General features: G+C 40.2%; 1 protein-coding gene across 4 annotated transcripts in view; it reads right to left on the reverse strand.

Annotated features, from left to right (window-relative positions):
- dync1i2 (dynein cytoplasmic 1 intermediate chain 2) overlaps nt 1-26,685 on the reverse strand; it is an 82,247-nt gene that overhangs the window by 28,914 nt on the left and 26,648 nt on the right. Inside the window, exons 5-9 of one of the 4 annotated variants that reach the window (XM_033023960.1) lie at nt 15,334-15,393; nt 14,953-15,068; nt 3,627-3,707; nt 2,947-3,109; nt 2,758-2,857 (exon numbers count right to left, since the gene is read on the reverse strand). In XM_033023960.1, coding sequence (XP_032879851.1) covers nt 2,758-2,857; nt 2,947-3,109; nt 3,627-3,707; nt 14,953-15,068; nt 15,334-15,393 — 520 coding nt within the window. Of the gene's footprint in view, nt 1-2,757; nt 2,858-2,946; nt 3,110-3,626; nt 3,711-14,952; nt 15,069-15,333; nt 15,394-26,685 lie in introns of all 4 variants that reach the window. The other 3 variants (XM_033023959.1, XM_033023962.1, XM_033023961.1) reach the window with 3 other exon arrangements.

A 26,685-nucleotide genomic window follows, 5' to 3' on the forward strand; every position in this document is an offset into this window, starting at 1 on the left:
CACTTCCCCTGCCTCCCCCAGCACTCCCTCCCGCTTCTGTTCAGCCTCCCTCGGCCAGGACTCAGTGTTCTGTGATTGCAACATTGTTGCAAATGAGATCCAATTGTGACATCATAGCTGTAACTGCCACTGCAACTGCCACTGCAGTGTTCAAGTCATACTTTCTTAAATTGGATTTTGTAAAGTTAAAAATGTGAATAACTTGTAAAATATAAGAACAATCTGAACGAAACTTGATGAAAACACACCACAGGAAAATTGTGAGTATAGTGGTGCAAAAATTGTATCGCTATCGTGTAATGTTTTGGCGTAATTTCAGGATCTCAATCACTCACACGCAGACATCCAAACAAACAAGATGAGAGGTTTTGTAATATATATAATAGACTAAGTGGGACCCGTTGGGTCTCTGTCACACGGGAGGCCTGGTTCCCCCAACGCAACCCGCCCCCAACGCAATATTCCACCACTCACCCGTTCCCCCAATGCAACCCGTTCCCCCAACGCAATATTCCACCATTCACCCGTTCCCCCATATTCCAGCACTCACCCATAGCCCCCAACTGTGCAGGGGCATATCCCCAGCACTGCCTCCCCCTCCTCTTGCTTTGAGGACTTTAAAAAATAATGCAATTAATCCCCTCCCTCTCCTGTTCAGCTAAAAACTTGCTGGTAGGATTGAGTGTTCCTCGATTGCAAATTTGTTGCAAGCTGGGCCAGCAAGGATTTCAGCGGCTAAATTTTTCTTAAACTTGAATTTCTAAAGTTAAAAATTATGAATAACTTGTAAAATATAACATGAATCTGAACAAAACTTGACACAGACCACCACAAGACAATGGTGAGTAAGGTTGTGCAAAAATGTTAGCACTATCGTGTACCATTTTGCCGTGGATCCTTGGTCACACACATATACGCGCATGGACAGATAGAAACAAACAAGATGAGATTTTTAGTAATACAGGTGCACAACCTTTTATCCGAAGATCCAAATAACGAAAACCTCCGAATAGCGGACATTTTTTCGGTCCTTGAAGAAAGGTCCTTGAAAACGTTCACCGAGGGCGGCCCGCAGAGGTGACAGCGGAACCTCCGGTCGGTCCTTGAAGAAAGGGGAACTAAATCCCCATTCATAAAAGAGAAGGTGAGGGTATATTGCGCGGGAGGGTTAATAATTGACAATATGCTGCTGCCTGCCCGCTGAGTTAAAAAGTTCCCACGGTAGACTCACGATACACAGTGTATCGTGAGTCTTGCGTGGGAACTTTTTAACTCAGCGGGCAGGCAGCAGCAGATTGTCGCTCCCTTCAGTTTCACCCCACCTACACCCCTCTGCTTCCCGGCCATGTGTGTGACCCCTTCCCTCCCCTCTCCAGCTCCCCGCCCATTGCACCGGCGCGGGGGCTTTGCACTGTCTTCATGTCGGCGATGCCAGCAGGTCAGTGCCAGTCACCGGAGACGTCAGGACCAACGGGACACCGACCCCCAGGCCCACTGCAAGCACGAAGATCCCAGAGACCCACAGCCAGCAGCAGCCCAGCCCCGTTCCAACTCCAGAGGAAAACTGCAAACTGGCCGGAGACGTCAGGACCACCAGAAGCCGTTCCCCGATGGGCCGCTACGGCGACAAGTGGCAGTTCGCCCACAGCCCGGGCTGTGCCCCCTCATCGGGACACCGACCCCCAGGCCCACTGCAAGCACGGAGATCCCAGATCAGCAACTCCAGCCCAGCCCCGCTCCAGCTCCAGAGGAACACACTCCCCGTAGGGGCAGAAGCTGATGGTGTGCAAGGGACGTCTTGTTCTTGGGGTCGAGCAGCTCGGGCTGTGGGCGAACTGCCACTTGTCGCCATAGCGGCCCATCGGGGAGCGGATTCCTCTGGAGGGGGAGGGGGGTATTGTGCTGTTTGATCGCCCCCTACTATCCCAGGGACAGGGAGACAGGACGTTCACCGAGGGCGGCTCGCAGAGGTGACAGCGGAACCTCCGGTCGGTCCTGGAAGAAAGGGGAACTAAATCCCCATTCATAAAAGAGAAGGTGAGGGTACATTGCGCAGGAGAGTAGGAATCCCAAGACAAAGTTGAGTGAGCGTTCACCGAGGGTGGCCCGCAGAGGTGACAGCGGAACCTCCGGTCGGTCCTGGAAGAAAGGGGAACTAAATCCCCTTCATAAAAGAGAAGTGGAGGGTATATTGCCCGGGAGGGTATATCGCCTACCTGGAAGAAACCGGACATTTTTTCCAGGATGTCGTCTGCACACCAAAGCTCACATTTGGCGCTAAACATGGCACGCCAAAGCTCACGTTTGGCGCCAAACGCACGTCGCCTCTGCTGCACATGGATATAAGTGTGTGAAAATGTCGCCTTAGGCCGCCTAAGGGCATGTAGCCCCGCTAGGGTGACACGAGTGCGAGAGGTGATTCAATGCTGCGGTCACATTTACAAATTCAGGAATGCATTCAACACACTGCATTTCATACAGACATTTATTCTGCAAGAAAAAATTACATTGAAGACTCAAACTCGCGACCGAGGAACTGCCGGGATCAAGGCGCAAACTCGCGACCTTGCGGATATGAGCCGAGCACTCTACCACTGAGCCAGCCATTAAAATCTACGCTAAAAAATTTCCATTCCGAAGGCCGACAAATTCCGAATTACGAAAAGTGTCTGGTCCCAAGGCTTTCGGATAAAAGGTTGTGCACCTGTATATAGATTGAACAACTTTAAAGCATGAGAAAATAAGTTTCCAATTTACCTGAGGTGACCAGTCCATGCACGTAACCACACGATGTTTTGACCAGCGTTCATCAGAAAACTCTCTATTTAGAGAAAGTTTGGCTCCACCTTGGAGTTCTCTATTAAGAAACAAAATGCAGTCAAAACTCTTGATTTGTTTATCAATCACAGCTGTCACTACAACTACAGGAACAGATGTAAATATTACCCCTCTCTTTCTTCTAAATCCTTGCCACTGTAATCAAAAAACAAATCTTTATGCTCTGCAAGAGCTCGTTCAATTATTCTAGTGCTGTGATCAAAGAATGTGAGGAATTCATCAGAGTGAATTATCTGCTGTTTTTCCTCTTCTGTAAGTTCACGAGATAAACCTATAAAATGAAGTAAACAAAGTTTTCTTACTTCAGATCCACAATTGATTTTTATTTAATTTAGAGATAATTTTAGCATCTTAATCTTATAATTATAAAATCCCAATTCATTTCAAGGTGCATCAAAGCATGCATTATTATAGTATTAAGGCATGTAGTGTTATAGGCACTGCATCACCAGATCAGCCATAATGGCTTTGACCCCCCCCCCCCAGAACAATGGAGCAAGCAAGTATTCATGTGAACACTTAAACCATATAACAGAACACTGCAATTCTGTAAAATTTAAAGAACAAGAGATGCTACATAAGATCTAGAAGTAAATGCTAGGATCTCAAGGTAAACCTGAAGCAAAATATATTCTGTCATAATTGACAGTTAAGTTGTTTTGTGTCAGATATTTACTATCGATAGTACACAGCACATGGTTAGCTTTTAGCTATGGTGCTTGTTCACAGAATATCCAAAGTAGTTGAAAATAGATTTCACTACAAAATAAATGATCATCCCAAAATACCTTCTTTATCTTCTTCTTTCTGTATTTGTATTGGTTCTGGTTCAGCTACTTGCTTGGGTATAATTTCTTCCTCCTCCTCTTCTGCTGAAACATAACAATCATGAAACTGAATACTGTATCCTTTCAGAAATCCTGAAACATCTCATCTTCAATTACATTGTTTTGATATTGTCCTGAAGTTTTCATATTAAACGTGTCCTTTCTGAAGTTAATAGCATGTGAATTTTGATTATCTCAAGAAACATTGCTGAGATCATTACTAAAAATGGAGAAAGATAAATTATATTACAACTGTCTGAAGAGCCACCATTTTCAGACCGTCAATGTCAAGGCAATGAACTAACTAATAGCTTCAATCTATCTTGAAAATGGCATGACAATCACTTTATTTGATGTCTCTATTGTCAGATGTGCTGACATTTAACAGCTTTATATCTTGTTCACAGCTTATTAGCTGTAGCTCAAATAGACTTTAAAATTGGAAAAAAGTATGTTTCAACATACACTTGGGAGTCCATTTAATATACAAAAAAGACATCAATGAAGTAGTTCCTAAAATTTTTTAAATCATACCTTTTTGAAGAAATGTGGCAGAGTAGAAAACAAATCAGAATTTCAAAAATGGCTTTTAAACTGGTATTTTTTTGTCTACAAAATGTGATATTGCCACCAATTTTCACTGCAGCAGCATCACCCAACACAAGTAGGAATGTGATACACATTATATATTTTTATTTAGGTGATGAAAAGAGAAGATTTATACAGAAAAAAAGGGTAATTCTTAATAGACTTTGTACTTCAAAATAGTTTTATTTTTTCTAATAATACTAGAATTTGCATTACAAGCCTGCGGCATGATCTCTTGGGGTTCGACAGCCAAGTTATTTTTAGAACAATGGCTTCTGAGTACATTCTTATGGAGTGGATTGATCAGAAGGGAAAACCAACTCTCTAGTCATTTTGTCAGTGATAAGTGTTTTAAAAACCAAAGATTGATCCCAGCACACTTTTTTATTTTATAAAGAGTAAAAACTAAGTATCATATTCTACAACATTCAAGATTATATGATCTATTTTCAATTTGATTATAACATATATCAGGACCAGCTCATATGGCATAATCACATCACAAAAAAAAGGTATTTTAAAGTAAAAACTTGAAGTTACAGAAATTGAAGAAACAAGTCAAATACAAGGCAAAATCTGCATCTATAATCCATAACTAAAATCATCTGCTTTCCTTCTCAAGTATCTGCATGGTTACCTTCTACAGACCAAAGCAAACTTCATAGAATGAAACAAATTAAAACATCCCATCTTTGCTGCCATTTCTATGATCGCTGCCACAGAAGTATCTCATCCCATATTCAATTATCCTGCTATCTTCAACCAAAGCCTGCTTTCAACTCTAGGGTTCCAAGAGGCTGTTAGTGCAGCTCTTGCTTTGGTGTTGCAGGAATATTGGATCTTTGCTGGCATTTGGCAAGTTCCAACTTCCTGGCTGAAATCCGCAAGACACATCATCCAAACCAAACCTCCTTCAAAAGGAATCACAAAACGATGCAAATGTTCTGGTATGCAACTATTATTTGATTACAAATTTTACTACAATGTCTTGGCAATTCCGATGGAATGAAAACAGAACAAAAAAGAGTGAATTTCTCGGCCAATCACTCTTTAATTATTTCTTGCAGATATGTGTTATGCTGTGAAAACAATGTTTCTTGTCCATCCCTATCCACACTGAGATGATGATGGTGGCCCTTTATTCTTAATACTGCATTCTCACATTGGCAGCAAGGAATTCTAGGGTTTGCAACCAGCCAAAGTTAGGGTGTGATTCTTTTAAGCCCTAATTCTGCAGGTGCATCTTGGAGGTAAAAGTTTTTCATTTGCTATTTTTATCTCTTGATCATATGCATATTTGCTCCACCTCCATCTCTATTTTCTAGCTTTTTCCCCACTACATACATCTGGGGGGCCCTGACCTGAAATGAAATTGTATTTGTCTATTCCCTCCTCAGATGCATGCCAGATAGATTCTTCATTAGTACGGGTGTCGGGGGTTATGGGGAGAAGGCAGGAAAATGGGGTTGAGAGGGAAAGATAGACCAGCCATGAATGAATGGTGGAGTAGACTTGATGGGCCGAATGGCCTAATTCTGCTCCTATCACTTATGAACTTAAGACTCACTAGTTTACTCCAACACTTTGTTTTCAATCAAGGAGTTGATTGTATTATTAAATATTATTAAAGCATGCTGAATCACTACTGGGCAATCCTAAAGAACAATTAACATGGGACCATCGGAGGGAAAAAGCAGCTTATGTCCATATGGTTATATTAAATATTTTTTTTAATTTTGTTTTTCTTTTCCCATCGTCTTTCTGTTGCTTTAATTCATGTGGTTTTTAATGTGAAAATACCATTTTATATTTCTTCTCTTAAAAATCTATTTCATTCTGTTTTACCCATTGTTCCTACCTCCTAGTTTATGTCTTTTAGCCAGGTCACACTGCTATCGAGAAACAGTGCCGCATGAAGGTTCCATGCACCAAATATAAATTCTGATTTTGGAAAGCTATTGGTTTGTCAGTTCAGTTTATTTACTGAGGGTAGCAAGCTACTCCACTGCACGAGATGAGCTAGTCAAAGAATGGAAACCAGCTGCCCAAACCAGGTCTCAGCAGCTAGTCCAGATGACTAGACAACAAAGAACAGATGGTACTACTGAGATTATGTTCTCCAATACAAGGTGGCACTGGGATGGCACAACATTTTCTGCCTGACTGCCTCCAATCACATTTACTCCAACATCAAGACTGCAATTACTGGCCCACCAGGGGAGTTAAAGGCAACCATTCAGTCTGAAGACTGAATAAAATACATCACGAAGACCACAACAGCTGCCAAGCCACACTAACATAAATGTGTTTGCTATAAGAGATTTTCATATCCTTACAACAAACACTTTTTATGCAGACAATGACAATGCAATTATCTCCCCCTCCCCCCCAACTCAGAAAAATAGTGGTAAATGCATACTACAATATTAACTTTTGCTTTATAAAAATGATAATCATATGTGTAAATTTAACAGTAAATAGGGATTGAATTTGACTACTATTCTGTCAAGTTTACAAAAATGGGTTAATAACATGAACAATTTCAATATCCTGCAGATATGCTCATACTTGCAACCAAATTGGAAAGTTAAAATCTTTCCTTTCAAGGGCGTCAATCAGCTGCAAAGGAAAACAGTAATCACTGCCTTTTGAGCAAGGACTGCTGCATTTGTCAGCCCTTTCTCTAAGAATGTAGCCAGAGCAATCAACCTGCCATCCATTCAGAAAGAAAAAAACAATCTGAAAACACAGGGTATAATACACCTGCCAGAGAAAATGGCCATTTCAGGAGAAGCTAGTGATCTGCATGACCCCACTGAGGAGGCGGTAGTGCAGAGGGGAAGAAATGCTTAAAAAGAATTCACAGTGATTCCGATCTCTCACACACTGACACTTCTGTACAAAGCATGCCAATTATAGCTTTTGTGCTACTTTAAAATGAAAGCTTTTTTTTCAAAAATAATCACACTGAGACACAGAGGACGCACATCCTTTCACAGAAATCACTTATACACTGAACAATCTATTAATCTGAAAGCAGTCTGTCATAGTAGGGGTCCAACGCTGTTCAAGCACAAAACTAGAAACGCGACACCCAAGATTGAAATAATCTCTGCAGGTGTGCTTGCCACCCCATGTCACTTTGTTGACAGTTTTACATACAATCAAATCCAAAACCTTAACATTAAATAATTTAAAAATGAAAATTTTCTCAGGACTAGAATCTCACAACTATAATAACTATGTTTTACATCACATGGAATAATCTTACAGCAAAACGTGGAAATACAGCTGCATTCATTCAAAAATAATATATACATAGAAACAGAATGATCACCTCAAGCCTTAACCCAATAATCCATGAGAATGTATTGATATCTCTGTTGAAACTGGCCAGTGACACTTCAATATATTTGTTTCTAATAATGCAGTAAATATTTGAGATTACATAAGACAAACAATTTTACCCATGATATTAAATGTGAGGGAGAAAGCTACTTTATTACAACAAGAGATCTGAATGGATAACAATTGTAAGAGCACCTAACATTCACAGAACACTGTTGCTCATCTAGCAACCTAAGGAATAATACCTCGAATGACAATTATTTTTGGGAAAGAAGACTCTTTGGATCTTCATAGATGATCAATTTTATAAACATAATAGAAACTTTATCCTATCTTATTTTACATAAAATACAATAACATTACATCAAGGAATCAGCTGCTGGGCCATATGGACTCATCTTGTGCAACAAACTTAAAGATCTATTCTCTGGTGCACTTAGTGTATGCTAAAATTGCATGCAGAAAAATAAAAAAGTAATACAGGTGTTGTAAATCTGAAATAAAAACAGAAAATGCTGGAAGCACTCAGCAGGCCAGATGGCATTTGCGGAAAAAAGTGGCAAATTCAATGTTAGCATTTATATCAAGAGGAATGTAAAACAAAAACAGAAATGTAATGCTGAGGCTCTGTAAGGTGCTGGTCACATTTGGAATACTGTGAGCAAATTATGGCCCCATATGTGAGGAAGGATGTGCTGTGTCTGGAGAGGATCCAGAGGAGGTTTACAAGAATGATTCCAGGAATTAGTGGGTTAGCATAAGATGAGCGCTTGACAGCACTGAGCCTGAGGGAGTTAAATGTGGCCCTTGTGGATAAAGGGATCAGGGGATATGGAGAGAAGGCAGGTACAGGATACTGAGTTGGATGATCAGCCATGATCATATTGAATGGCGGTGCAGGCTCGAAGGGCCGAATGGCCTACTCCTGCACCTATTTTCTATGTTTCTATGTTTCTACTCACTGGAGTTTGAGGAGGGACCTCATTGAAACTTACAGAATAATGAATGGCTTAGATAGAGTGGATGTGGAAAGGATGTTTCCCTAGTGGATCAGAGATCATAGCCTCAGAATTAAAGAGCGCTCTTTTAGAAAGGAGGTGAGGTGGAACTTCTTTAGTCAGAGGGTAGTTAATCTGTGGAACTCATTGCCACAGAGGGCTGTGGAGGACAAATCAGTGGATATTAAGGCAGATAGACAAATTCTTGATTAGAACGGTTGTTAAGGGTTCTGAGGAGAAGGCAGGAAAATGAGAATAGGAGGCGGCGCGACTCTCGTCAGCAGCGGCCTCTGCAGTCCGTCTGCGTTTTTATTATTTTATGTCTTATGTTTTTATGTAGTTTTTGTTATTTTTGTTGGGGTATGTGTGTGGGGGGGTGGGGGTGGTGTGGGGGGGTTGGGGGTAACTTTTAAATCTCTCCCTGCACGGGAGACCCGACCTTTTCTTTGTCGGGTCTCCGTTGTCGTTGGGGCTGCAACGAGGAGCGGCCTCCAACAGGAAGACCGGGGGCTGTGGTGCCGACTACTCACCTCACCGTCGCGGAGCTGGCCGAGTCCAGAGCGGGTGGAGCGGTGGTGGACGCTGCTGCGACCCGACCCCCGGAGATTCGGTGGCTGCAACTGCGGGTTTGGCGGACAGTGACACCGGGAGCCCGCGGGTCCCTGGAGGGAGACCGCTTTTCGGGGCTTCCGCAGCGGCGACTTCTCCCGCCCGAGTTGTGGGGTTGAAGAGCACCTGGAGCGGGGCCTTACAGCACTGCCCCGCGCGGCTTGGAATGGCGGCGGGTCTCTGCGAGCGCACGCCGGGGGCTCTAACACCAAGACCCGGTGTGCGACCTTGCATCACCCGGCGTGGCTTTAATGGCCACGGGACAATCGCCATCGCCCGCCGGGGGCTTTGACTTTGACTCTGACATCGGGGGGGAGAGTGCAGTGGAGAGAGAAGTTTTTTTTGGCCTTCCATCACAGCAATGTGATGGATGTTTATGTAAATTATGTTGTGTCTTGGGTCTATTTGTTTGTAATGTATGGCTGCAGAAACGGCATTTCGTTTGGACCTCAAGGGGTCCAAATGACAATAAATTGAATTGTATTGTATCGTATTGTATCAGCCATGGGCCGAATGACCTAATTTTACTCCTATAACTTGTAAACTTGTGAAGAAGAGCTAATAGTTCAGGTCGCAGGCATCCCTTATGGGTTTCCAGCATTTTCTATTTTTATTATAAATTTGTTTGTGTTCTGTAACCTGAACCTAGCTACACACATGAAATAATAACTACTATGGCACGTATAATTCTAAAACACATTAATCACTTTAATTCAGAATATGAAGCAAGCTGCTAGCGACCAACCAATACCATAGTAAAAGTCCCTGGAGATTTTAACTTCTAAGTTTTACCATTCATCGTTTCCTATCTGAAACATGGAGTTCTCGGGTTACCCACCCATTTCAATCACTAGGGTGTTCTAATACTTGTTCCCAACAAATGCAACTGTTCAGTAGCCTCCACAGCAGCCACATTGTAAAAATCATAAAACGAAATCAATTAACATTATTAGATGTATTGTCAACACTTTTGCTAGTGCAAAAAAAATTAAATGAATTAAAAAGTTTTTTTAAGAGCATTTTCAGTAATCACTGTTGACATGCACCCTGAAAATCTGTTTACTTCACTTCCGTTTTCATCCAAAAGCTTGTGATTTTTTTGAAAGTAATAGAGAACCAACATTTCTTGTTAGCTTTTGATTAACATTAATATTTAACTTTTGGAAAAAATAGCATCTTGCCAGATTAATTATTTGTAGCCAAAAATAACTTTAAAAAATAAAATAATTTTGTGTTATACTATTTCACTTTTTAAAATTAAATTCCATTATTTTTATTTTGTTATCGACAAAAAAAAGGAAAGTATAATAATCTTTCCAATGCCCTAACATATTTCCATTTTCTAATCTCAGACACAGATGCTTAATTTCAAGATTATGCAGGGGGCCATATTTTGACTTCCATTTTGTACAATAGAAACATAGAAAAACAGGTGCAGGAGTAGGCCATTCGGCCCTTCGAGCCAGCACCGCCATTCAATATGATCTTGGCCCATTCCATTCCTGCTTTCTCCCTATATCCCTTGATTCTGTTAACTCCAAGAGGTATATCGAATTCTCGCTGTTTCAAAATTAAACATTTATTGGAAAATAGCAAATATTAAAATTCTGATTGTAATGTGCTTTCAATACTTAGCTCTGCTAATAAGTTCCGTACTGGTTACCCCAAAACATTCACAATTTCAGTCTTTTGTACAGTGAAGTACCTGGGTATTCCATTTCGTAGGAGTTAAAGAAAAATATTCCCTTTTCTGAAATGATAACATGCTTAACAAATTTAGAGTACAAGAGGGCAGCTACATCAAAGCAGTTTTGTGCCATATTGTCAATTTCTAAACTAAAATGCCACTTGCTTTCAGATTTATTGCACTGGCTTTCATCAATAGATTTCACTCAAGCAGACTCTACAATAAAGACTCTGCACTGATGTAGCAATTACTGCAATAGTGAACAACTATTGCCAATGAACACCGAACACAAGGTTAATGAACCATCAACTTTTAACTCTGTCTTAACATCAAAATTGTGATGTATTTCATTGAGATGGAAAGAAAAGCATCTGTAAATTACGGTGCATCTATCAATAACTATGAGTGAAGTTACAGTTGTCTAGATGATGTGTTTCTGTGGAGTGGGTTAATCAAAGTTAAATCATCTGTGAAATAGTTGTGTTTTGTTAACTTAGAAGTCTTTGTGTCCTTCTAGGCACAAGGCATTTGACTCAATCTACTTCCTATAATCACAACACAATGAAACATATTTTACTGTACTAAATGATTTTAACTGATAAATTAATTTGAAATGCAATTTTATATCATAAATGAAAATATATTGGAAAGAACATCTTTGAGACCTCCCTGGTGGAATAAAACTGGGTGAAAAAAAGGTCTTACCTTCCACTACCTGCAACCTCCGGCAACCACCTTCAACTAGCATCGCAACTGGCTTAGACTAAAAAATTACCGATTTTTAAAACGGCAACCTATTTTTAGTTGCGGACGGTTTTGAATTTTTTGAAATAATCGTCGGAACATAGAAGAAGCGGAAACCACTTTCGACCATTAGGGAGACTGACAAAAACCTCCGGGAACCGCACGGAAACCTTGGGTGGGGCGCAAAGTCTCCAGAGGTTTCTGTTCAGGTTTCCTAAGTGGGACGGGGCATTACAGCGTCAGAGGCCCAGGATTGATCCTGTGCTCTATGCACAGTTTGTACATTCTCTCTGTGATCGTGTGGGTTTTATCTGGGTACTCCGGTTTCCTCCCACATCCCTAAGTTGTGCACATTTGTAGGCTAATTGGCTTAGGTAAAATGGTAAATTGTCCCAAGTGTGTAGGATAGTGCTAATATACATGGTGATTGGTGGATGGCGCGGAATCGTTTGCCGAAGGGCCTGTTTCCATGCTGTATCTCCAAAGTCTAAAGTCCACAGTTTAAACACAGCATCACAGGCACATAGATTCAGACAAACACACAAAAATAAATTTATAAATTCTATATAAATTTCACATAACATTCTATAAGAAAGAAGACTATGCAAGGAGCAGGACATTAGTGGAAAATAAACATAGTTAGCAAAATAAAACAAGTTCATGGTTGTGTAAGAGGCTGGCCGCACTGTTCCATTGTTTGCGGTAGAATTAGGGTTGTGTAGATTGGTTCAACAACCTGACAGATTTAGGAAAGTAGTTGTTCCTAAACCGAGTGGTGTGGCACTTCCTGTACCACCTTCCCAATGGTAGCAGTGAGAAGAGAGCATGGCCCAGATGGAGATCCTTGATGATACCTGCTGCCTGCTTGAGACAGCACCTTGTATAGATGCTTTCACTGGTTAGGAGGGCTGTCCATGATGGACCTGGCTGAGTCCACTACTCTCTACAGCCTTTTGTGTTCGGGTGCGTTGCTATTTGACCTAATCCCCACCTGTCGATCTGTGACAGATGCACTTGTCCATGACAGCATTAATAAAAACATTTCAAAAAAGTCAAATCTTCGGGATTCGACTGAAACGTTGCACATTCCTTCTCTCCAGAGATGCTGCCTCACCCGTTGAGTTACCCCAACATTTTGTGTCTACCTTCGATTTAAACCAGCATCTGCAGTTCGTTCTTACACATTTTGTCCACTCCACTGCAAAATCTCCTCAAGTCAAATCTTCCTTTGTGTTGTGAGGCATAATAATTGTGGTAAATGGAATAGATTCAAAGCAACCAGCAGCTCAAAGGCGAGCATCCATGAGGCAGTGTGAATCATCTGCAGAACTAGAATTTTTTAGTGAGGAGTGTAAAAAGCCTTCTCTGGAACAGCATCTGCCATATTTTAAAATGGGCTGTCAAACTGGTGAAGCTACAATGCAAATAAATGTGTGCATAATGGACGACAGATGGCACAATGGGCTAAGTGTTCGGCTGGCAACCGGAAGGTAGCTGGTTCGAATCCCGCTTGGAGTGCATACTGTCGTTGTGTCCTTGGGCAAGACACTTCACCCACCTTTGCCTGTGTGTGTCCTTGGGCAAGACACTTCACCCACCTTTGCCTGTCTGTATGGAAGTAATTGTGTGAAGCACTTTGGGGTCAATGCAAGTTGACTAAAAATGTGCTATATAAATAAAGACATTATTATTATTAATAGCAAACATAACAGAAAACAATCAATGGAACAGATCCAATCTCTGAAGTCTTCCACATCTAGTTGTAAATGGTGGTGGCAAATTTGACAAACAGAAAGAGGTGGCTCCAATTGGCAGAGGTTATAAAATATAGTTAACACTTTGAATAAAGTAGAACTGTGGATGGCTGTAAAGTACAAACAGGTATTGAAGATTCGGATCAATGATGGAGAAAGAACCCATGAAAGTTAAGAAAAATAGTAAAACCACCAAAATAATATAACAACAATAACGAAACAAGTCTCACTTCCTTCTGCATGGGTACTCCAGCGTACAATGGCTGGTCAGGAGAACTCATAGGTCCTGGCATCTTTCCAGATCATTGGTCATAAAGTTAGAATTATACAGCAGGGAAACCGCCCCTTCAGCCCAACTTGCAGACCAAGATGGCCCATCTACAATAGTCCCAACTGCCCACTTTATGCCCATATCCCTCTAAACCTTTTCTATCCATGTATTCATTGCTGTTTCCGAAACAAGCAAATTCATTGATCAAATACCATAAATCTCTCTCGCAGTGCCAGAAGTAGGAAATAGAATATCTAAACTCTTCAAAAACTCTTGATAGTTTCAGACAAATGAAAAAATAAAGAAATCCTCCCTACCTACCATATGATCCAAAAAATTGCCCATGAATGTTGACTTACAAATTTTCACTTAACCAGAAGTTGCGCTTGTACTTCGGCTACAACATATCTTCTGTAAGTATTTCACCCTTAAGCCAATTTACAAGATCTCATTCAAATTGTAGCTTTTTACCACTGCTCCAGATATTTTTAATAGATGTTTAATGAACATGAGTATCTCACAACCAGCTTTGGCTGCTACTAATGGGAATACATCAGATAGCAGAAGACTTATTTTTTCAAATCATCCATCACATCTACCCCCAACGTTAGATCAGAAATTGGGTATCTTTCTATGTAAAATAAAGACATCTTTATATGTTTATAAGTACTTTGAGGGGCTTAAAGATATGTTTCAATGCACTTGATTTATGTTGTTTTTTGTAATACTTAAGTCCCAGTGATATGCTATTGTGAAGGACTTGGCCAAATTGAAAGAAGGTATATCTAAAAAGCTTCAACAAACTCCAATGCCTTTCAAGAATATAAATACATGTTTTAAATCAAGTTGATGATAGACGTCCTCCAATAAAAGTCCAGCTCACTGCCCGCCAAGACATCTCGATTTAAAAACAGTTCTTACCCACACGCAATCCGAATTCTGAACACAATATGATAACAGCACATATCCTCCCCATGCATGTACTGTATATTGTATGATGTTGTGTTTTATGTTATGTTTGACAGGAATCAGCCTACCTTGTAACATCCTGTACTGAACCTGAATTCCACCAGCTTGACTGTGTGGTCATTAAATAATCTAATCTAATCTAATCTAATTTCATACTTTCAAACATAGGAGGCCATTCAGCACATCAAAACAATGCAGGCTCGTAGAGCAATTACATTAACGTATTCTATCATAGACAAATCATTGGGGTACTACACTCTAGAAAATATATTTTTAATAATTACTAAAATTTGCATTTTAACATTAAAAGTCAACATACCTTCAGCCTTCTGTGTGATGACTGGAGTTTGTGTTCCCTTTGTGTAAGTAACTATCTCCCGTGGAGGAAAGTCGACCTGTGTGATCTTCGCCATCTCCAGCTTGATTAATCCACGCCTGTCAGCAAATGTTCAGAATAGGGAGATACATTTTAATATTATTACTTTTTCTGCAAAATAATGAAGGAAGACACTTTTGAGTGTTTAATAAAACATAGTTGGTTGTTAATTTATTTTAAATCGACAGATGTGCATGAAAAATGTTAATAAATACTTAAAATATACTTTCAAATCCAAGATTTTTTTATATTAGTACAAAGCACAATATCTGGAATATTTATCAATTCTAAACAAATAGGAAAAATAGAACAAGTAAACAATACCCAAGATCAGAGTCAGCTTGAAGCTGTAGAACTGAAGGATCGGTATCCCAATGAAAGGTCCTAATTGATCCATCAGTCAACCATGCAGCATTGTCAAAAAGAGTTTAAATTAGTGATGTTAGGACTGATGCACAATTTATTCCAGACAATTTAATTAAAAATTGGACATAAATTTTTGCGATATACATTTGCACTAATGTAAAGATGATCAATAATGTTAAAGCTTTCAGGCAATGCAGGAAGGATGAATAATCTAACAAATAATAAAATCAATTAAAAAGTGAGGGAAGAAATGACAGAAAGATTCTTAACTACCACAGAGGATTCATGATAGGCTGTGGGCCGAGGAGCTTTATTCCAGTGTTTCGTGACCCAAGTCACAGAACTACATGAAATTTTCACATATTGTGTAAAACAATTATATAAATCACCCCTGAAACTCGTCATGAACAAGACTTGCACATTTTTTATTAAATTAGAGAAAAAACAGAAATATTTCGGGTATTTTTAGTCCAATTTAACGTTTAACATTGAGTTGTCTGCCAGTTGGCCAATCACGCGCTTTGTTTCAGGCTAGCACACATCATAGCTGAGAGGGCTTCACTGATGCCTGTTTTACGGGAGATTCCGATGAAGGTTCTTTGTCGTGGAAACTTGCAGGAGGGTAATTGAATTTAGTAAGAAAAGCATTAAGAAGTCTGAAAAATGTGCAGCTAAGTGGATAGAAGTGGAAGAAAGTCATGAAAGCAAAGTCGCTGCTGAGATGCTGCAACACAAAGTTGTGAAACTTTGTGAATCAACTCAAACTGAAAGGTAAGATCTAAAGTCTGAACTTATGAAAATTAATCTGCATGGGCTTTAATTAATGTAATTGCACCCTTTATAATGTGAAAAAAATTAGATTTGGAGGCTGTACATTCACTCATTCACTCACTCACTCACTCACTCATTCATTCCTTCATTCATTAATTCACTCACTCACTCATTCATTCCTTCATTCATTCACTCACTCACTCACTCACTCATTCACTCATTCATGAAGTTGAGAGCCTAAACTATATGTATCAATAACAAGGTAAATTAAACATTTTCACTAATGCCACTAAAGGTGCTCCGATGCGGGGCCTATGTATTTAACATAGTGAAGCCGCGGTCTCAATTAAAAAGCGGCCGATTCGCGAACGTGGAGCCGCGGATCTTCTCCGCGGGCGGGGGGGGGGGGGGGGGGGGGGAGGGGGTGTACATAGTGCCTCCAGGAAAACGGAGGAATATATCTATCTGGAATATATATAGGTATAATAATATATTATATTATATTTTATATTATATATATATATAATATATATATTATTATACCTATATTACTATCTGGAATATATATAGGTATAATAATAAATTTATATTATTATACCTATATTACTATCTGGAATATATATTATTATTATTATTATATATATATTATATTATTATACCTATATTACTATCTGGAATATATATAGGTATAATGATATATAGTTTAAATGGACTGCAACACGGAAATAGGTTGCCCATCGTGTAATATGGGCATTGGCCACTAGATGGCGCTTACTTTCCCGATCTCATTTCTAATTAGTTTAATTAATTAATGTGCAACTTTCGGCAATGACGAGTTATGACTTCCTTCTCAATTATATTTCATCTAAATCTGTGGAAAATTTCATGTAGTTTGATGACTTGGGTCACGAAAACTGATTTCTAGACACATTTTTGATGCTCGGCCCACAGCCTATGATTAGTTTTAAAAGTAGCACACATCTACTGCATGGTGGAGCAGTGGTAGAGTTGCTGCCTTACAGCTCCAGAGACCCGGGTGCGATCCTGACTACAGATGCTATTTATATGGTATTTGTACGTTCTCCTCGTGACCGTGTGGGTTTTTTCCGACAAAGATGTACAGGTTCGTAGGTTAATTGGCTTCGGTAAAGATTGTAAATTATTCCTAGTGTCTAGGATGGCATATGGGGATCGCTGATCGGTGCAGACTCGGTGGGCCAAATGGCCTGTTTCCATGCTGTATCTCGAAACTAAACTAAACTAAGCTAAAGTAGCAAAAAGTTGTGCGAAAAGTTAGAAAAAATGGGTATGGGGAAAGAATAAAAAGAATGGCTACAGAAATACTCAATAATAAATGTAAACAAAAATAAAAGACATAATGGCGTTCAGGGAACTGAAAGAAAAATGAAATTGTTTTGTGCCGAAGTGACATCTGAATTATGTGACTTTTTATCATAGAATGATTAACTCTCGCACATGTAAAAGATACCGGTAGTTACATATAAAAACAATTTCCCAACCAAAGTTCTAGACCTGAAACTCCATTGTACTTCTCTTCTCTTAATATCTTTAAAATCTCTTTGACCGAGCTCACGTTCACATCAGCCAGATATACTGTAACCTCCTGCAGTTAAGTTCAAAGTGTTTTTGTTTTATGGGTAGCACTCTTGTACACAATACCAAGGGGTATATTTTAACGTTAAAATCTCATTTCAGTGGTAGAAAGCTCATTAAGAAGTTTATCTTGAGAGAAGAGTAATTGAAAGGTAATTAACAAGTAATTAAAAGGTACGTATAGTTTATAACAAGTAACATCAAGGATTTATTAAAATTAAGGAAAGTGCATTTAATTAATCTATTGGTTAAGAAACAGGAATTTTCTGTTGCAAACAATGAGTTAAAAAGGCATGTGCACCGAGCATTCCCAAAAAGCCTAGATTCCAACAAATTTCCAGAGTTTTTTACATTTACCAATGTTTCACAACACTGGTTTGAGGAAAAACTCTAACATATCATATTTATTAGTAATCATATTTTCTCATGACAAAGGGGGCTGCCATGAGACCTATCAAACCTGTTACAACTATCTCTTGCTTTATTGATACAACCTATCCCGCGTAAATTGATAAAATGGAAAGCTAAACAAAATAAAGTAAAATGAATTAAAATTTACTGATAGCAATGGTGGAGTAGATATTGTTTGCTAGTCTTTTCTTTAGCCAATGAACAATCAATACCGTTTTTTAGCATTTTGCTGAGATATTTCATTAAGTGAAATTTACCATAAAACTTCAAGTTGGGGAAGTTTGGATTAGATTAAAAACTGTGATGTTGAAATTGATGTAATGGATGGCATTTGCTGTAACAATTTGTTCAGCACTCTATGCAACATGCATTCTGATTTTCATTGTATTAATAGCTATTTTCAGTGAGCCCATCACTCCATCACCTTGAATTTCAAAATGTACTCAGTCCCCTCCAGTGGTGATTCATGCTTCCTTGTGGTAGTGCTGGAATAAAGGTATCACAGGATCCTATGTGGAAGTAACCTTTCAAACTTGTTTGGAAACTACATGGCTCATCTGTTAGACATTTAGAGGATGATAAATGAGCATTGTACTTTAATGTTAATCTGAAAATGGAGTATGTAATGGCAACAATTTGAAAGTGGGGATGTGACATTTATGACACTGTACCAGTGAGTGAACAAGAACTTAAGCTGGTAGAAATCTTGACACATATATATTCAACACAATGAATATTAGAAAGTGGGGAAAGTTGTAATGTAGTCACAACATTTTCCTTCCATTTTAATTGAGAGGAAAACTAGGCATGCGTTTTTGGAGACTTTGGCCCTCTTACATTCATTATGCCATCACATGAACCCAGATGAAGATCCAAGTAAATAAATTCAGCAAGAATCTTAAATGCACATGTAGTCAGGTAATTCATAACCTTTTCAGAAAACTACTTCTTTATAAGTCTGTGCATATAGTGAGGGTTGCTACTTCCCAATATGTTAAATAATTATTTTCACATGTTAAAACATAATGCTGAATTTATCCGTCCATATATACTGGAATATTCATAGAATGGAATAACATCTGGGTTGGGTTAAAATGCTCAGTCATAATTGACTGCAATATTTGTTTAAAGTTACTAAACCTGATTAAAACTCTCTTCTGAATACTTTATACTTAAGCTTAAGAACTGTGCATGTAAAATGAACTAAACTACATCTCAATTAACTACTCAGTCACAGCCAAAGACTATAATCTTTGGTCACAGCCAAAATGCATTCTTAATTTTGTACTGAAGTAACAGATTGCCTGCATTGTTAAAAACTGCATGCAGGAAATTGTAACATTTGTTCAGGAATTGGGTTAACAAGTAACCCCACAGGTGAAGAGCATCTCTGAGACTTTACCAGGGTTTAAAAAAAATGTTAACAGTTGCCAAGTTTTGACACTGGTGCAATTATAGGTTAACTATAGCCCCAGGCTTTAGCAAAAATGTCTCTGCTTTTGTACCTTTGCCGAGGTTCCCTTCTAAATGTTTAAAGAAAAAGTATTCAGTCAAATTTATATATTTCATTTAATTGTAACCTAAATAGTTTAATAATATCATGCAACTGATCTAGGATGAAAGTTAATAATACAATTCAAGCACTTTTACACTAAGGCAAATTTATTTTTTTATATTTACACCTACCCGTCTTTTAAAATGACCACTACAGACCAGAATTTGAGAAATTTATCAATGTCAATTTTATGCATATTTACTAGAAAGATTCAAACTGTTTGGGCACATTGTAAAATGCTGTTTGTTAAATCATGCCAATTGTCAGGAGTGAAGAATGTGTGTTACAATGCAAAATCATCAGTGTACATTTTAACAACAGATGGACTAAAAACGGTTTAATACGAGGCCAACTTTGCACACAAGATGGATTAGAATCAGTCTCATGGATAAATCATGTGATTAATGCATTTGCTCCGGGAGAAACCATGAACCCAATACAATTTCATAACATGGTAGAAATGCGATGCTACATTGTGATATCTGTAATTCATCAAATTGATGCAACAGTGTACCTTGGATGGCTAAAATGGATGGATTAATTAGTCAGTGCCATATTTACAGTAGAGCCCAGAGACCCTGCACAGCCTGTGAAAATAACTTAATAAGGCAATGGCATGAAAGGAACAGAGAACTAATTCTCTATTAAACCATTCACCAGAAGATTTCAACTTAATGTGATTAATGATGCAAAACTCTCTGAAAGAATCAATAAAATCAATAATTAAGACAGATGCAGATTTAAAATTCAATTAACATTACATTATCAGAACTATGATGCTTTTTTCCCCCTACTAATTAATATCTATGAGGATAACTACGCCAGGATGCTGCGCGACTCATAAGTGGAACGCTTCTCCCAATTTGGACATGGTTCTCTTGGACAAGGATCCCCAGATGTTTACAGGATAAAATGATATGGGAGCCACTTCGTGTACCCGATATTGGAGACTGATCAATACTAGGTTATGCACCCAATTTCATTCTTTGGGGCACAAGGAACTGCAGCTACAGGAATCTTGAGCCAAAAGCACAAAGTGCCAGAGGAACTCAGCAAGTCAGGAGCTTGACTGGCGATGCTGCCTGACCCACTGAGTTTCTCCAGCACTTTGTGTTTTTCTCAATTTAATTATTTCTCTGTTTCAATTCAATTATGTGGCAGAGATTCTTATACTATAATTGAATGCTATAATTGAAAAGATTTGGAGCATCTTCCCTGCGAAATGGTAGCATTGCAGAATGAATTTAACCATCCACGTTGAAGCTGCTTTGTCATCACCTCTCCTTATGAATTTATATGACAACAAATAAATTGTTAAATGTGTCCTGACTTCCAAAATTGCATTACACTTAATGAAAAGCACTTAGCGGTTCTCCATAATGTTTGGGACAAAGACCCATAATATATTTATTTGGCTCTGTACTCCACATTTAGAGATTTGTAATAGAAAAAAATCACACGTGGTTAAAGTGCAAAGTCCGATTTTATTAAAGGCCATTTTTATACATTTTGGTTTCACCATGTAGAAATTACAGCTGTGTTTATACATAGTCCCCTCCCCCCCATTTCAGGGCACCATAATGTTTGGGACACATTGCTTCACAGGCGTTTGTAATTGCTCAGGTGTGTTTAATTGCCTCCTTAATGCAGGTATCAGAGAGCCCTCAGCACCTCGTCTTTCCTCCAGTCTTTCCATCACCGTTGGAAACTTTTATTGGTGTTTATCAACATGAGGATCAAGGGCCAATGAAAGTCAAATAAGCCATTATGAGTGAGAAACATGAATAAAACTGTTAGAGGCACTTAAGGGCCTGTCCCACTTGGCGTTTTTTTCGGCGACAGCCGGCGTAATATCAGTGTCGCCAAAATATTTTGAAATTTCAAAATGCAGCAGCGCCAAAAAAAATGTTGCGACACTTGAAAAAACACCGCGCGTCAAACATCATCACGACACATCACACCGCAAATTTTTCGATGCCCGGATACGTTAGTCAATGATGCTGGCAGTCGCCGAAAAAATCGCCGTGGGACAGGCCCTTTAGGCTTACCAAAATCAACTGTTTTGAACATCATTAAGAAGAGAGCACTGGTGAGCTTACTAATCACAAAGGGACTGGCAGGCCAAGGAAGACCTCCACAGCTGATGACAGAAGAATTCTCTTTATAATAAAGAAAACCCCCCAAACACCTGTCCGACAGATCAGAAACATTCTTCAGGAGTCAGGTGTGGAGTTGTCAATGACCACTGTCCGCACTTCATGAACAGAAATACAGAGCCTACATTGCAAGATGCAAACCACTGGTTAGCAGCAAAAATAAGATGGCCAGGTTACAGTTTGCCAAGAAGTACTTAAAAGAGCATCCACAGTTCTGGAAAAAGGTCTTGTGGACAGATGAGACGAAGATTAACTTATGTCAGAGTGATCGCAAGAGCAAAGTATGGATGAGAGAAGGAACTGCCCAAGATCCAAAGCATACCACCTCATCTGTGAAACACGGTGGTGGTGGTGTTATGGCCTGGGCATGTATGGCTGCTGAAGGTACTGGCTCACTTATCTTCATTGATGATACAACTGCTGATGGTAGCAGCATAATGAATTCTGAAGCGTATAAACACATCCTATCTGCTCAAGTTCAAACAAATGCCTCAAAACTCATTGGCCGGCGGTTCATTCTACAGCAAGACAATGATCCCAAACATACTGCTAAAGCAACAAAGGAGTTTTTCAAATCTAAAAAATGGTCAATTCTTGAGTGGCCAAGTCAATCATCCGATCTGAACCCAACTGAGCATGCCTTTAATATGCTGAAGAGAAAACTGAAGGGGACTAGCCCCCAAAACAAGCATAAGCAAAAGATGGCTGCAACACAGGCCTGGCAGAGCATTACCAGAGAAGACACCCAGCAACTGGTGATGGCCATGAATTGCAGACTTCAAGCAGTCATTGTATGCAAAGGATATGCAACAAAATACTAAACATGACTACTTTCATTTACAGTGCATTCAGAAAGTATTCAGACCCCTTCACCTTTTCCACATTTTGTTAGAAACATTTGCAAAATAATTAAAAAGAAATAACTGAAACATCACATTTACATAAGTATTCAGACCCTTTGCATTGACACTCAAAATTGAGCTTAGGTTCATCCTGGTTCATTGATTATCCTTGGGATGTTTCTACAACTTGAGTGGAGTCCACCAGTGGTAAATTAAATTGATTGGACATGTTTTGGAAAGGCACACACCTGTCTATATAAGGTCCCACAGTTGACAGTGCATGTCAGAGCAAACACCAAGCCAAGATGAAGGAATTGTCCGTAGACCTCCAAGACAGGATTGTGTCGAGACACAGATCTGGGGAAGGGTATAAAATAATTTCTGCGGCATTGCAGATCCCGAAGAGCACAGTGGCCTTCGACATTCTTAAATGGAAGAACTTTGGAACCACCAGGATTCTTCATAGAGCTGGCCGCCCGGCCAAACTGAGTAATCGGGGGATAAGGGCCTTGGTCAGGGAGCTGACCAAGAATCGGATGGCACCCTGACAGAGCTCCAGAGTTCCTCTGTGGAGATGGGAGAACCTTCCAGAAGGACAACTATATCTGCAGCACTCCACCAATCAGGCCTTTATGGTAGAGTGGCCAGACGGAAGCCACTCCTCAGTAAAAGGAAAATGACAGCCTGCTTGGAGTTTGCCAAAAGTCATGAGAAACAAGATTCTCTGGTCTGATGAAACCAAGATTTAACTCTTTGGCCTGAATGCCAAGCGTCACGTCTGGAGGAAACCAGGCACCGCTCATCACCTGGCCAATACCATACCTACGGTGAAGCATGGTGGTGGCAGCATCACGCTGTGGGGATGTTTTTCAGCAGCAGGAACTGGGAGACAGGTCAGGGTCGAGGGAAAGATGAACAGAGCAAAGTACAGAGAGATCCTTCATGAAAACCTGCTCCAGAGCGTTCAAGTTCAAGTGTTCAAGTGAGTTTATTGTCATGTGTCCCTGTATAGGACAATGAAATTCTTGCTTTGCTTAAGCACACAGAAAATAGTAGGCATTTACTACAAAACAGATAAATGTGTCCATATACCATGATATAAATATATACACACATGAATAAATAAACTGGTAAAGTGCAAATAACAGAAAGTGGTAATTAATAATCAGAGTTTTGTCCGAGCCAGGTTTAATAGCCTGATGGCTGTGGGGAAGTAGCTATTCCTGAACCTGGTTGTTGCAGTCTTCAGGCTCCTGTACCTTCTACCTGAAGGTAGCAGGGAGATGAGTGTGTGGCCAGGATGGTGTGAGTCTTTGATGATACCGCCAGCCTTTTTGAGGCAGCGACTGCGATAAATCCCCTCGATGGAAGGAAGGTCAGAGCCGATGATGGACTGGGCAGTGTTTACTACTTTTTGTAGTCTTTTCCTCTCCAGGGCGCTCAAATTGCCGAACCAAGCCACGATGCAACCGGTCAGTATGCTCTCGACTGTGCACCTGTAGAAATTAGAGAGTCTTCCTTGACAATCCGACTCTCCGTAATCTTCTCAGGAAGTAGAGGCGCTGATGAGCTTTTTTGATAATTGCGTTAGTGTTCTCGGACCAGGAAAGATCTTCAGAGATGTGCATGCACAGGAATTTGAAGTTCTTGACCCTTTCAACCATCGACCCGTTGATATAAATGGGGCTGTGGGTCCCCCTCCTACTCCTTCCAAAGTCCACAATCAGTTCCTTGGTTTTGCTGGTGTTGAGGGCCAGGTTATTGCGCTGGCACCATATGGACAGTTGCTCGATCTCTCTTGTATATTCTGACTCATCCCCATCAGTGATACGCCCCACAATAGTGGTGTCGTCAGCGAACTTGATGATGGAGTTCGCACTGTGGTTCGCTACGCAGTCATGGGTATAGAGTGAGTACAGCAGGGGGCTGAGCACGCAGCCTTGAGGTGCTCCCGTGCTGATTGTTATCGAGGCTGACACATTTCCACCAATACGAACAGACTGTGGTCTGTGGATGAGGAAGTCGAGGATCCAGTTGCAGAGGGATGCGCAGAGACCCAGTTCTGCGAGTTTGGTAACCAGTTTGGAGGGGATGATTGTGTTAAATGCCGAGCTGTAATCAATGACTAACAGCCTGACATAAGAGTTTTTGTTGTCCAAGTGGTCCAGTGCGGAGTGGAGGGCCAACGAGATCGCATCCACCGTTGATCTGTTGTGGCGGTAAGCGAACTGCAGTGGGTCCAGGTTTTTGTCGAGGTAGGAGTTGATTTGCTCCATGATCAACCTCTCAAAGCACTTCATCACCACCGGCGCTAGTGCCACTGGTCGATAGTCATTGAGACACGTCACCTTACTCTTCTTGGGCACCGGTATAATTGATGCCCTTTTAAAGCAGGTGGACCTCAGACTGGGGCGGAGGTTCACCTTTCAACAGGACAACGACCCTAAGCACACAGCCAAGACAACGCAGAAGTGGCTTCCTGACAAGTCTGTGAAGAGGAAGAGGAAGAGCCGATCCTGGACTGACTGGACTCTGGTCCTGTACACGGGGGGGGAAATGGAGGAGGACTGGCCACATTTTTGTGCCTTCCACCACAGTGATGAATGCTGTGGTGGATGTTTGTGTTACAGTTTTATTGTGTGTTCTTTATTATTGTACTGCTGCTGACAACCCAAATTTCCACCAACCCTGGTTGTGTGGCAATAAATTATATCTATCTATCTATCTGAATGTCCTTGAGTGGCCCAGCGAGAGCCCGGATTTGAACCTGATCAAACATCTCTGGAGGGACCTGACAATAGTTGTGCATCGATGTTCCCCATCCAACCTGACAGGGCACAGTGGACGACAACGTCGGGAGCTCGCAGGTCCCAGGTTGGTGAGCTGTTCTCCGGAGCTCCCGCAACAACAGCTTCGGCCGCTGGACTGGAGGGTGGCAGCTTCCGCAGCTTCGACCGCCCCGGGCCGCGGAGTTTGAACTGCCCGTTCGCGGAGCTCGGATTCAGCCGTGGGACTTACTTACCATTACCTGGCGGGGTCACAACATCGGAAGCCTGGATCGCCTCAACGCAGAGGGAGAACAAGGAGGGAGGAGACAACGACTTTAAGACTTTTGCCTTCCATCACAGTGAGGAGGTGCCTGGTGGACTCGCCGTGGTGGATGTTAAATCTGTGTTTATTGTGTGTTTTGTTACTTTATCTCTGTTATGACTGCAAGTCATGAAATTTCGTTCAGACTGAAAAGTCGACAATAAAGGATACTTTACTTTACTTTGAGAGGATCTGCAGAAATTACCCAAATACAGGTGTGCCAAGCTTATAGCGTCATACCCAAGAAGACTTGAGGCTGTAATCGCTGCCAAAGGTGCCTCAACAAAGTACTGAGTAAAGGGTCTGAATACTTATGCAAATGTGATATTTCAGTTATTCTTTTTAATTACTTTGCAAAAATTTCTAAACACCTGTTTTCACTTTTTTATTATGGGGTATTGTGTGTAGATTGATGATAGAATAAAATGAATTTAATCCATGTTAGAATAAGGCTGTAACGTAACAAAATGTGGAAAAAGTGAAGGGGTCTGAATACTTTCTGGATGCACTGCAGTGCTGTGTCCCAAACATTATGATGCCCTGAAATGAAGGGACTATGTATAAACACAGCTGTAATTTCTACATGGTGAAACCAAAATGTATAAAAATGGCCTTTATTAAAATCTGACAATGTGCACTTTAACCAAATGTGATCTTTTCTATTACAAATCTCAAATTGTGGAGTAGAGGCAAATAAGTAAATGATGGATCTTTGTACCAAACATTATGGAGGGCAATGTACATGCATTATATACTGATGGTTCACCCTAAGTCATTGCATTTCAATTTCCAACCTCTCAACTAAAATGTTCTAGTTCAAGTAGAACATTCAGCTATAACACATGATCCTCTTTTAAACATAAGTAAATGT

The sequence above is a fragment of the Amblyraja radiata genome, chromosome 7 (assembly GCF_010909765.2).
Source record: "Amblyraja radiata isolate CabotCenter1 chromosome 7, sAmbRad1.1.pri, whole genome shotgun sequence".
Classification (NCBI taxonomy): Eukaryota; Metazoa; Chordata; class Chondrichthyes; order Rajiformes; family Rajidae; genus Amblyraja; species Amblyraja radiata.